Source organism: Lycium barbarum, chromosome 8, assembly GCF_019175385.1.
Source record: "Lycium barbarum isolate Lr01 chromosome 8, ASM1917538v2, whole genome shotgun sequence".
Classification (NCBI taxonomy): domain Eukaryota; kingdom Viridiplantae; phylum Streptophyta; class Magnoliopsida; order Solanales; family Solanaceae; genus Lycium; species Lycium barbarum.
This window is the reverse complement of record NC_083344.1, coordinates 84,266,820-84,280,772: the sequence shown is the minus strand read 5'-3', so window position 1 is coordinate 84,280,772 and position 13,953 is coordinate 84,266,820. Positions and strand designations below refer to the sequence as shown.

Below are 13,953 nucleotides of genomic sequence, written 5' to 3'. Positions count from 1 at the left end.
GAGCTGAGCAATCTTAATCCCATCTTGAATTTGTGGAGCAATGAATTTCAGAGTTTGTCCACGAGCAACTAGTTTATTTTTAGTGAGAACATTAGCCCAAGATCTCTCGTCGGAATTTGCCTGCACCAGTGCTGGTTTTTGAATGGGATGAACCCTAGGACCAGTTACCACCGATGGAGTCACTTATGGCAGTCGAGTCACTTGTGGCGGTGGAGTGGACGATGGTGTAGCAATAGCACTTACCTCAGTTGTGTGCGAGCTACTGCTATTAGGCTTTTCCCACTTTGTTTGTCTTTTGCACCAATCACAGAGATTGGCGGCATGTAGGTCGTTTCCCCTTGTTTGGTGGTCTTCTCTTCTCGAACCCTAGCTTCGCTTTGCTGTACCATCTCTAATGGTCGGCGATGTACTGCTTTGGTCTTCACTTCAGATAATTGCACCTTGTTCTGGTTCTTTTTTTGCCGGCCTTTGGCCATTCCGGCCAGCCGTGAAACGGGTCACCCGTAATCCGTAATCGCTAGCAAAGGAAATGGGTTTAGAGAAAGCTAGAGAGATGGTTTCTAAAATGATTGTGTTTCTAAAATTATTCTGCATACACGTTAGGAACGTAATATATAATTGGGTATTCTTGTATGGATTGGTTTGTTTGGACCGGGTATAGTGTCGGGTGCTGGTCACATGGATACGAGTCGTGACAAAAACTTCGCTCACTACACATCATACTACCTAACTAATAGTTTTAGTCATTCAACTTTGAGGTTTAGAGGATATCTAATCATTTAGCGATTAATAAGTCATTCAAGTCGGTAGAATGTTTGTCAATTTGAACTTGTAATTTTCCCATTCGATTTTTATGTTACCCATTATACACATGTTTTAATACTCCCTCCATTCCAAATAAATAAACTTTTGAGTCTTATTCTTTGGTCCAAAATAAGTGAATTTTTCAAAGTCCAAAAGATTATTAATGAAATTTTTCCAAAGTTACCATTCTTTTTAATAGTTTTTCGAAATTTCAACATTCACTATTTCAACTTTTAAAAAAAGTTTGGGGAAAGATATAGGATAATTTAGTCAAATAATCCTTTGATTAATGCCATTAATTAGATTTCTTAACTAGTGTGTCACATCCCAAAAATTCAATTATTTTAGAATGGGGAGGAGTATTGTCTATGCCGTTCTTAAAAATAAGTATTGATTAACAGGAAACACAGGAGGAACACGCATATCCAAAAACTTTGTATCATGTCATATATATAATATAATATAGCCGAAGAACCAGAATAAGCAATAGAGAAAATATTTCTTAATTATTTCATGTGTAGAAAAAAGAGTTTTCGTGGTAATTTGTAGAAGTGTAATAATTTCTATACTAGTGTTAACCTTTTCTATTTTTTATTTTACACGTATTGATAAGCTTAGCTAAAGAGAAGTGTAAAAGTGGAAAGGAGAGTAGAATAATTAGAGCAAGGACAATATCGTCTTAACGTGAAAGAGACAAAACTTCTGGTTCATGTAAATCTAATCGAAGAAAGCATTGGAATTATTAGCTGCAAAAGAGAGTATTATAAATATTAGTGGTAGCAAAGACATATGGGAGCAGTTAAGAAGATCTGGAACGCCATGGAAGTAGCAGATGGAGCTCCCAACACCAAATTTGCATCTTCGCCCCTCACCGTCGATCATACTCTCTCTATTCCCCACATGAAACCTCAAATCGTGTACGTTTTCCGAGTTTCCCACACAGCTTTTTTAATAACCGCGGTGTCCGGGTCTCGACTAATATAACCTTGGTAACTCTGTGTAGGACAGATAGGAGGAAATTACCTAGTGTTTTTGTTTCTGCGGAGCATTCACACAGTTTTTTCTTTTATGAATATTTAATTTTCTCTCGAAATGCACCTTTTCGAGGCTTAATATCCTTTGTGTTTCACCCAAGCTCATTAGCTAACTTTCAAGGAATACAGTCACACCTCTCTATATAACAGTGTAACAACCATGTTTCATGTGTGAAACCCATCTTTCATGTTATGTTACTCCGTGTGTCCCAATTTATGAGATACTTTTCGTTTTCTGAGATTTAAACTGCACAACATTTTAAGATGTATTTTTTTAATAAATTGATATGAGAAAAGTTGTAACTTATCGTACTTTTCGTGTAGTTTTCAAATATACAAATTTTAATCTTAAAATATTGAGTTAATCTAACTCAATTTAGCTTCAAAGTTTAGTCAAATTGACTCTCTAAAAGCAAAAAGTATAAATTGAGATAGAGGGAGTATATTATATGTTCTCGCTATAGCAGCCAAGTATCAGGACAAACGACGCTGTTATAGAGAGGTTTGACTGAATAATGCTAATTAGGTCCACATTCCTTATGTTAAGAATTCTGGTGGAACAGTCCAGGGGCACAGAAGAAGATGGTTAGGGTATTAGCATTATCAAAAAAGGAAGGAAAAAAAGAATTTAGGCCGTCTATGTTGCTATTGAAGTTAGATATTTGTTTTTCAGATAGAAAGTGTTGTGAAGCTGAAGAAAAAGTAAGTGCACACATAATCAAGTCTAAATTTAGCTTTGAGCTCTGTTTCGATTTCCGCTTATATGAATGTGGGATGACATATTTCTTTGAGCTATTTATTTTAATTTTCGATGCTAGCTTTAGGTTGTGGCTGTGCTTTTGGATGACTTATTATAAGCCCCACTGGATACAAAACAAAATTTGAGTAAGGGAAGAATACATAGATAGACACTTAAACTTGGACCTCTACTGTCAGTTGAACACTTCAACTTGCAAAACGATCATCTAGACACCTCAACTCGTCTCCACGGTGTAAATTGAACACTCCAACTTAAAATGATCATCTAGACACCTCCAAATCCAAAATTTATGTGCCACGTCAGCGTCGGATGTCCACGAGACACAATAGGGACGAGTTGAGGTGTCTAGCTGTGCATTCTCAAAGTTGGAGTGTTTAGTTGCCAGGTGACGCCAAGTTAAGGTGTCTATCTATGTATTATGCCTTTGATTAAGTATTGGTATTTATTTATGTTAACTTATGTGGCAAAAGTCTTATTTCGTCTCTTAACTCTGTATCCAATTAAACCAAGCCAAACATATAGAGACGGAGGGAGTAGTAGGATCGATGGAGGCCTTGTCAATTTCGTTTACGTTAAGAAAAGTATAATTTGAGTTGAGTTGAGTTGAAATATTGTAAAAATTTTATGTTCAATTAACATTGACTCACTGTGGACCAGTGTAAAGTGATTACTTAAGGTCTTTTCAGGTTGTTAATGATACGTAACACTGTTAGACATGATATTAAAGCTTCATGATCCTACTGGTTGAAATGATATTCGACTATTTCAGGAGTAGGTTTTTTGAGTATCAGTCCTCGTTTATGGTGTGTTATGCTTTATTTGAGCCGAGGGTCTATAGGAAACAGCCTCTCTACCTTCACAAAGTAGGGGTAAGGCTGCGTACACACCACCCTCCCCAGACCCCTTACACTGGGTATGTTGTTGTTGTTGTAGTCCTCATTTATGGTATGAAAACCAGAATTCTTATTGTTGGATGTATAGAATTAACATTTGCTCATTTCAAAGTATTTCACTTGCTCCAAGAGCATAGCGCACCATTTTGGCATTCAAATATGAATGTAATGTTAATAAATTGTACCATGAGATGTAGTGAGTGCATAAATTTATCTATTTTACGTAGCTTGACGGCAACAATGTATCATTTGACGGATGAACTTTTAGTTTTGAGGATAATCAAAATACAAGATTTTGCTATTTCAAAGGCTTCTAGTTATGCCTCCAAGGGAGTGATCTAGCGGACGAAGAATTGGAGTGACAACCTTGGAAAACCAAGGTTGAATCCTAGCGAAGGCGACACTAGGTGAATTTTTTCCATTTGTCTAAGCCTTGGTAGGTTCATTACCCATTACCTACATTGTTAGGAGGCAACAGGTATCCAGTGAGCTAGTCGTGGTGCATATGCTTGTCAGGACCCCATGATTATAAAGAAAAAGGTCTCCCTCTGGTTATTGCTGTAACAAGTACATGTGAAATTAATTGGGATATGGTTTATTAGGCTGATGAAATGTGTATGTAAAATGGATGCACTCTATCTATTCTTCCCACACTCAAAAGTAATTTTTTACATATGCATGCACCTGTATATTGGGACTAATTTTTGTTCTTCCTCTTCTATTTCTGAACTTGGTTGGAAACTGTGCAGAGAACTGTGCAAGGACTTGTTTAACCGATGGTCATGTCTGGATGATTCTCACTTCTCTGTTGAGACGGTGTCTGGTGGCATCACAAATTTATGTGCGTAACTTTTTTTTTTTTGGTTTGAATTTGCTATTTGTAAGCCTTCATTTGCTTTCCTAATATATCATTCTAAATTTTGGCGTATACCATTACCATATGTAGTTTCCTATGACAAAAGAATGATTCACTTTTAAAGTTTTTGTTGACCGAAATATTGTATGACTTAAGTATGTCCTAACAATATTTTATTTCTTTTTGCAGTGCTAAAAGTATCTGTAAGAGAAGATGATGGAAAGAATGAAAGTATGACAGTTAGGTTATATGGTCCTAATACTGAATGTGTCATTAACCGTGAACGAGAACTGCAGGTTAGTTTCAGAGGCTTCTGTTGATTTTATTGTAACGTGCATTATTCTTATCATATGGACCGGAAACAGTTGAATTTTGAGTAACTTAAGTCGACTGCAAAAGGGTTATCTGCTTATCTCGTCTTGTTTGTAAGTAGGATTGCTTTCAAGAAGAGTATGCGTAGACCTCATGTGTGAGTCTTGTAGTCTTATCCGGTGGGGCAAATAAGCCAGTCAACCTGCTAAACATTTTGAAATCTATCTATCTTAAGAAGAAAACGGTGTTCGGACTACGAAATTTAATTTTGTTCTAGACATTGATTCCTCAATTTTGTTTTAAATAAATACAATGGTAAGCAAAGAAAAAATAAACTTCAAATAGTAATATGCAATGTAAAATGGGATAACCACAGTATCTTATTGTCCCAAGTTAATGGCGGAGTTTGCCTTGTTTTTGCACTTCACTTTAAATTCTGTTTTGTTCAAATTGAGGCGAAGAAAAGGGGAGGGAACTACCTTATCCAAAAAAAAAAAAGGGGAGGGAACTAGTTGAATTACTCTGCAGAGAGAGTATTTTGGAGTCCTAGTATCCGAGCACCTTTATATCACAAAATCTCTAGTGTTCATGCCTAATTATTAAGATTTTTCTCACTTATTATTGTTAGAAGTTGTACATTTACCATTCTTCAGAATAATACAAGAAATCGGCTCTTTGATTCTAGATGTTCTGATTGAACATATGCAAGTTTACTTTTGTTCTTGACATATATTTCCTGTCAGGTTTTGACTACATAGGTCTAAGCTTTTTGTGATCAGTTAATATGTTATTTCTTGCATAAGTTTAGCCCATGATTCCACATCTTCGTGGGTGAAATCTGTATTTTCAATGGATGCATCCACTCTCCTCTGAACTTAGAAGGTTTATTGATTTAATTCTTGTAACTATGGTCATGTCCATGAATCATACACACTTTATGATTGTTAAGTTCTTTTCCTTAGGCAATTCAATACCTCTCAGCGGCTGGGTTTGGTGCCAAGTTGCTTGGAGTATTTGGGAATGGCATTGTTCAGTCATTTATTGATGCACGCACTTTAACACCCTCAGGTAGGCATTTAACCAGACTTCCATTTGTAGCTTATATGTAGTAGACACTATTCGTGGTTTAGTGTAAATGACTTTTGGCTACCAGTCCAGAGTTTATATTTCCTTTGTGATTTTGAAATTTTTCACGTGTTTCCCTTTCCTATTCAGAATTATTTAGGACTAGGCATCAGAAGATCTGGGAAGAACTTCTTATTCAAAAAAAGAAAGATCTGGGAAGAACTTTTTGAAGAAGAAAACTAAGAAGTAAACTATATAGTTTTATTGTTTGAGATGTTAAGTATTATTGATATCAAGACCAGCACTTAAGAATGTGCTGCAATTACATCCAAAAAGTAGAAACATCAGAAAGAGCTAAAACCCCGAGTGTCTATACAAAAATTTCTATGAAGTGTGGTAGTGTTTCTGCGTCCTTTCCTGTTTCTACATGACACCAGAAAGCTATCAACTGATGCAATCAGATCTGACTTTCAAAATAGTGTTTTCTTGTCCTGTGAAGCATCCTGTTCCTTTCTCTTCAGATGCACCTCCAAATGTAAGCAGGTATGGTCTTCCCAGTCTTCTTTAAGTGCTTAGTCAGTCCTTTCCTGTTCCAGCTCAAAAGAAATTATGAAACTTTTCTTGGCTCAATCTTTTCCAAACACGTGAAGTGAAAGAAATGTGAAGGAATAAATGATTGTTTGATTCGATTCTTCTCTACACATGTAACATCCGTTGGCTAATTGTATCCCCCTTCTTTGTAGAGTATCTTGAGTCAAGTATGATTCTTTGATTATTAGCCTCAGAGATCACTTCGACTGGGAAATAGGTTTTCCAACCCTTATTCCATTGTCCCTGAGTAATATGATTGTTCCTTCTGACTGTACCATGAACTAACTGGAAATGATTCATTTGCCTGACCCTTCCAATTTAGTTTAATCTTCATTGCTTCATTAGGATTTCTTCTGAAAGTGATGTTCCAAATGTTTCCCTCCCTGTTTTGTGCTAGTATAAAGTTGGTGTCCTGTGCAAGGTTAAAAAGAGTGAGAAATTGATTTCTAAGAGGAAAGTAACCTTAGCCAATTTTTTTTTTTTTTTGATGACAAGGGAACCCGCAGCCGCTATCCTTCGGGTGCGTACAGGGTAATCCCCGCTCCTGTGCAATTATGTCAGAGAAGGAGATTTTTCTTCCATTGCCTATCTTGATTCCTATGTCCTGTGAAAAACTTGGCCATAGTGCTTTGATATTTCTCCCATACCTATTCCTTGTGGTGGAGCGCCCGTCTTTGAACACCACACGTTCTCTTGACCAAAATTGACTGTGATAACCTTCCTCCTTATAGCATTGTCTTCAACACTATTTCTTCATAGCCATTTAATCAAAAGGCTCCTATTCTATACTCTTAGTGCTTGTTTGGTTGGGAAACAGCTAATCCCGGGATAACTAATCCGGGATAAGTTATCCCGGGTACAATCCCTTGATAACTAATCCCGGGATTAGTTATCCCGGATTTTTATTCCAACCAAACATGGGATAAGGAGGCACTAAAATTTTATCCCGGGACTATTTTTGCTTATCCTTCACACCAAACGACCCCTTAAGTTCTTGATGCCCAACCAATAGGGCGGATGTAGTATGGGCTCGGGTTCATCTGAACTCAATAGCTTAGCTCAGGCACTGTATATGTGTGAAAAAATTTCAGTAAATAGTACAAATAATAGATTAAATCCTATATATCAAATGAACTGTGGTAGGATTTCAAACTTGGACCCATAAAGTTTAAATCCTTGATCCGCCTTTGGCCGACCCTCCTGTTTCTTTATAGTGACGATGCTTTACTTGGCCAGGTTGAAAGTCTTACCCTCTATTGCCTTTCCATAAGAAATCTCTCCGTAACTAGCTAATTCTCCTGTTTACCTTAACAGGCAAAGACATAATATATGTTGGCATTGAATCCAACACACTATTAATAAGTATCAAGATTCTCTTCCCCCCCCCCCCCCCCCCCCCCCCACCCCACCATAGAAAAGGTTATTTTTCTTCCAGCTGGATAATCTCATTTTACATCTTTCCACCACCTCCAGCCATATAGATTCTGCCTTATGTTTTGCCCCTAAAGGCAGATCCAACTAAACTGTTGGATTTGCTTTGAAAAAAAAAAAAAAAAAAAAAAACCTAAACTGTTGGAAGATTTTTTTCCGCTTGACAGCCAAGAATAGTTGTCATGCCTTGTAAAATCTCGCAATGAGTTAACTGGAATTAGCCTGCTTTGACCAATTGACATGAAGTCCTGAGACAGCCTCGAAAACACTCAAAAATATATATCAGGTACCTTAGTTGACGTGCTGCTGGTTCAGGAAAACTGCTGAGTATCATTTGCATATAGATGATGAAATGGATAGTGTACATCGTTGCCCTCTGTGCACCTCAAAGCCCTTGAACCATCTTTCATTAACAGAAAAACACCATCTTTCATTAACATAAAAACACAACATTCTACTAGTACACTATATCCTATTAGGTCAAACTCGCGATGTCGATTTATCTAAAGGTTCCTGAAAACAGAATACCTATTATTTATAGACTTCTAGGAAACCTATCTAAAGTAAGATACGTTCAAGGAAGTCCATATGTAGTTAAATTTGTTGAAGAGTGAAAATGAATATTGAATTTATAATCTGCAATCCACCTCCATCCTATGTTGTGATGTTCCCATTGGTTTTCATTTTGTGTCAAGAGAACTTCATGTATTTAGTCAAACCATCAAAAGCAAAGTCATTCCCTTAGGTTTAAGGTTTGACTTCCAGATTCTGTAGCTGCTTTTATATGGCCAATCATCCAAGCCAAGGCCAAACGGGTAATAAAAAGTTCCCTTTTTTGATAAATAAATAATTTAGTGATGTTGTGGGGAAAGCTCAGTATACTAGTTGTTTACAAAAAAGTAAAAACCTACCAAAAAAAGAATTTTCTTACGAATGATGTTGTTTGGGAAAGCTCAGTGTACTAGTTGTTTACAAAAAGTAAAAACCTACAGAAAAGGAATAAATTTTATGAATGATACCTAATCATGTCATCTATACTAACAGGAACTTTGTGGTTGCACCAAAAGTTGACCAAAAATAAAAAACATGCCCTATACCGTTTTAACTCATTTCCACCTCTTAAGGGTTCTCTTGTTCCTCTCCAAGGAATCCATGTAAGGGCCGAAGGGGCTACATCTGGTAATAAATAGTCCATATCATATGCTTGACATATTTCGTCCATGGTTCATGTTGTAGTAGTTGTTAGATCTCTTAAAGAATGTAATATTGATTGGCCCCCCCTTTTTTTTTCTTTTGAGAATGGTAACCGAATATTAATTGGTCCATTTTGAAGAAATAAAAAGATGGTCATTACATAGGCTGGAATTTCTTTTATTATTAGCAACCAAAATGTGCATAAAAGATTGTAATCTTCTAAGATAGTTGATTATCCTAAGCCTTTCATTTTTGACCAGCCTTATTGATCTTTATTTGTATAACCCTGCATTCTTCAAGATCCATCTTTTTTTACCTAATTGACGTGGTCATTTCATCATCTTTCTGTGGGTCTGCTTCTTCTTCTGAAGTAGTTTAATAGAAAAGAAGTTTCGGTATACTCTACCCTCCCCAGACCCCACTTGTGGGATTACATTGGGTATGTTGTTGTTGTTGTGTGCTTTGGATCTTATAAAACTTATCCACAAACTAGGTTGAGAAGAGCACGTTAGAAAGGAGAGCTTTATAAGCCCCTGCAGCAGGACTAAAGTTTAACACAATAGTTGCCTTTGAGCCCTTTCATCAACAGATCTTGTTTGACCTGTTGCACTTACACGTTAGTTTAGGTGTATCTTGGGCTTGTCAAAGCAACTTTGTGGTCCCTCTGTTTTTCGGGGATACCTACATTTTCACTTCTCGTCAATCTCTTGGTGTTATTATTATATGCAAATTAGTTGTCATTTTCTTTTAACTTCTTCAACAGACTTGAGAAACCCCAAGCTTGCTGCTGAAATTGCAAAGCAACTTCGAAAGTTCCATCAGGTGGAAATTCCGGGCTCGAAAGAACCTCAAGTATGGAATGATGTGCTCAAGTTCTTCACGAAAGGTGCATCCTTCACTGAACATTCTCCAGTGATATTATATTACCGAGAAATCATTCATCCCAGATTGGATAATATGTATGGACCCTCTAGTCTCACAGACTGGAAAGCTTGTACTGAATTAACTGCTACCACGAAAGATCCTCTCATGCGTGAGTGCTTTTCCATTTTTATAGCATCAACTCTCCAATTTGATGATGGTGAGAAGAAGATAAAGTATGAGACAATTTTGTTCCAGGAAGTTCATAATGAAATCATAGAACTCAAGGTAGTGCAACCTCCCATGAGCATGTACTTGATTTTTATTCTAATTATTATTTGCTGTTCACCTTAGGGGAGGGGATTTCCCTTTATCTTCTTTATGACAGTGCAAATTTCAGCCCTACAAGCATTTAACATATTTATTAATCTGTATTAAATCAGTTTGCTTTCACAGATTTGCTATTTTGAGACCATATGCTAGCAATTTTCCCTTATCCCCTTATGGAGAAATCAATAGCTAGAAGATGTTCAGCACATCATTTTCTGAAGTTAACTGTTGTTTCTCTTTTTATCTCGCTGGAGAGATCTAGGCAATCTCCTATGGCAGCTATGACAACCTCCAAAGAACTTTTTAGGTGTTGACTCATCTTCCATCATACTTCCATGCAGATTACTTCAAATTGGATGGCTTTGTATATATTTCCATCGTAGGTCTTTCTAGTAGTTAATCACATCCAAAAGTTGGCACAGATGAAATGTTGTAGGTTTCCAAGTTAAGGGAACTTATTTCCCACATAGGGTGCTCTTTCTTGGCTTTTTTTAACATTCCATAATTGTAGCATAGTTTTGAACTTAAGAAACCTGAAATATATAGGAAGTTAACTTGAGGAGTTTTCTTTAGGGTTTATTTATCTGTGTTACTACTTCTACCTCTGTAAAGCAGATGATAGTACAGAAATTCATTTGGTATTGGGCCAGAATGGCATTATTAAAGTAGCTTACAACAACATCAACAACATACCTTGTGTAATACCACAAGTGGGGTCTGGAAAATAGCTTCACGTATTAAATGGGTATATTCCTTTGTTTCATGACATGCAATTCTGAACAGGAATTGACGGACCGTCTTAATGCCCCGGTGGTGTTTGCGCACAATGACTTACTCTCTGGTAATCTGATGCTTAATGAGGATAAAGGTACTTATGATCTAGCTTTCCAATGTTTTTACATTTTGATAGAGGTACTTTCTTCTGTAGTGACATTTTCAATTAGAAATTCTCCACACCCCCCCCCCCCCTCCTCTCCCGGTCATTATAAAATTCAGTAACCTCGAGATGCTTTTTCATCTATTGGAGAGGAAACCCCTATCATTTAGAACTCTTAATTGATTATGCACATTGTGGACTATTTGGTAATACTTCTGCAAATTTTTATGCTTAGATGAACATATAGCTGGTCACTATTGCTTGTTCGTCCTTCTTAAGGTTTATGTTTAGTAAGGGAACTAATTTTATCTGATTCGGCTTGTATACTCTGATAAAGATGCAACATAAGTCTTTGGATGGAATTTACCAGGGCACCCCTGCGTCCAATTTTTTCTTTTGAACAGTTAAACATTCCTGCGTCCATTTTTCATTTGACAAACTTTCCATATGATAAATATCATCAAATAAAATAGTCTATCCTGTTAAGAAAATATATCTGAATGGTTTATAAGTCTTCAACCTGGTTTCTAGATTGTATCTAATGGCTGACATCTCTAAATTTGATGTTGGTGTTTGCTATCATATTGGAAGAATGCTTGATGAGTTTTCTCTTAGTTACGTTAACTTACTGTTTGTACTAACCTCATTTCCATTTATCAAAATTCAGGAAAGCTGTATTTCATTGATTTTGAGTATGGATCTTACAATTATAGGGGTTTTGACATAGGGAATCACTTCAATGAATATGCTGGCTATGATTGTGATTACACCTTGTATGTTGCTTCTCCCTCTCTGCATCTCTTTCTCCACGTCCTCCAGTTCCCTTCTTTTCCCTCTTATCTTTATGGTGATATTTTGTTGTAAATGAAGACTAATATTAGAGATGGTTCAACATGTAGATATCCAAGTAAGGATGAGCAGTTTCATTTCTTCAGGCACTATTTGGATTCTGACCGACCGAATGAGGTAAATGTGGGAAAAAATTGAAACTTCTTCATACTTAATAGTGCATGTTGTATAGCTAGGACAGGACTTGTCTACTGCTATTATATGTGAAACAATTATTTAGCCAAAATAAAAAAATAAAAAAAATCAGAAACATTCCGATGATACAAAAGAGGATATATAGCAAACTCAATGGAGAAGTTTCTGGGTGGAAAGCATGTGTAAAACAATCTCGGAAAAGGCATAATCTAATTGACCAAAAATGAAGGTTTTAAGATAGTATCGTGATTTAGTGCCAGAGAGAAGTTTGAAAGACTTTCTTCCCATCAAGTTTGGAAGGATTAATGTTTCTTTCACCACAGAGCTTTACATGCCATATTGATGTGTTGAAAATAACAAATCCTCTTATGCCCATGTCCTCTCAATAGTGTAGCTGGACGATCTGGTTTTCTGGAACATAAACACATTGATATTATATGCACGCTCCTGTGGATTTGTTGGAAGAAATCATGGGATTAAGACTTGGAACGCTACTGTATTACTGTGTCTGCCACCAATAGAAAACAGTTGAACTTACAACAACAACAACAACAAAACCAGTGTAATCCCACATGTGGTGTCTGGGGAGGGTGGGGAGGGTAGAGTGTACACAGAGTCGTAGAGCTTACCCCTAACTTGTGAAGGTAGGGAGAAAACAGTTGAACTTAATATCAATAATTGCAAATGTTGTACACATTTGACAAAGTATATCTAAGTTGCCTTTGATGACAGATATCTGATAAGGACCTTGATGCCCTATATGTCGAGACCAGTAGTTACATGCTAGCTTCACATCTATACTGGGCTCTCTGGGCTTTGATCCAGGTACTGCTATTATGCTATATTTTAGTTGCAGTCCAAAGAAAATGCAAAAAAGACCTTACATTATGATCTTTTTGTTTTTTGATATCGCCAGGCGAAAATGTCACCCATCGATTTTGATTATATCAGTTATTTTTTCCGGCGCTATAACGAGTACAAGAAGCAGAAGGAGAAATGCTTTGCTTTAGCTAAGTCATATCTCTCAAAACCCGAGCTGGGTGAAAGATCCACTTAACACAGTTTTAGAAACTCTTAAAAGCTGTCGATTGACACGGACATTTAGATTTCATTTGCTGCAAGATGGAAATTGTTGTTGTAGCCATCAGGTAGAACAGTGCAAAATAATTCTTTTTCCTTTGTTTTTCTGCCAAAAGTATGTAAAAGTGTTGTTTGTAATATTCATAATTCATTTTTTGAACATAACTGGATACCATGAGGAATAAATGAAATACACCTCATCCTCCGCAATTTCAATGCCAAAAAAGAAGGGTAACTTTCTCCATATTAATCTTTGGTAATTCAGTTACAGAAAGTGCCACCTATTAAGACTGAAACAACGATAATTTATTTACAATGATGTCTGGTTTCTTCGCAAGTATTGTATCTTCTGTGGTGTACTTACAGTGAATAAACAAGTTATAAAAATAGGAGACAAATTTGTTAGTGTGAAAGAATCTTGGTATAAAGTGGAAAAGTAAGTCACAAAAATAGGAGACATTTTCTTTTTCCAGCTTTTGGGGAAATGGATATGCAATTTAGGGTAAATTACACAATATAGTCCTGTAATATAACGCAATAGCAAATAAATCTCTTGTATTTTAACTCAAATACTTATACCTTCTATGTGACCGAAATCCTACGCAAAATGTAGGCTGAATAATTTTTTTTATTTAACTAGGGTGTCAAGTGTTTGATTTTGAGAAATCTGAGGTATATTTAAAATTAAACTTTCAAATAGTAATTAATAGAAGACAAGTTACAATTACAAATAGTGGGAATAGCATAGTATTGTCCGATTCATAAAGATAGGAATATACCGCTTTATGCTCAAAACGAGTAATAGTCATAAAAGGTCGTGTCATCTTTCTTCCATTTTTATACATTTAATTTAATGACATTAGAAATATTTATTCACCTTC

At 36.3% G+C, this 13,953-nt stretch overlaps 1 protein-coding gene across 2 annotated transcripts; it reads left to right on the top strand.

Annotated features, from left to right (window-relative positions):
• Positions 1 to 1,451: 1,451 nt before the first annotated feature.
• On the top strand, positions 1,452 to 13,316 carry LOC132606249 (probable ethanolamine kinase). Of its 2 annotated transcripts, XM_060319660.1 has the most exons (11): positions 1,459 to 1,721; positions 4,241 to 4,332; positions 4,537 to 4,643; positions 5,622 to 5,727; positions 9,704 to 9,826; positions 9,998 to 10,089; positions 10,915 to 10,999; positions 11,676 to 11,781; positions 11,908 to 11,974; positions 12,725 to 12,817; positions 12,909 to 13,316. In XM_060319660.1, exons 1-11 carry the CDS (start codon positions 1,594 to 1,596, stop codon positions 13,047 to 13,049), a joined length of 1,140 nt encoding a protein of 379 aa, XP_060175643.1. In that variant the 5' UTR covers positions 1,459 to 1,593; the 3' UTR covers positions 13,050 to 13,316. The 2 variants fall into 2 exon arrangements, with proteins under 2 accessions (XP_060175642.1, XP_060175643.1); XM_060319659.1 differs by having other exon boundaries at positions 1,452 to 1,721; positions 9,704 to 10,089.
• The last annotated feature ends 637 nt before the right edge of the window (positions 13,317 to 13,953 follow it).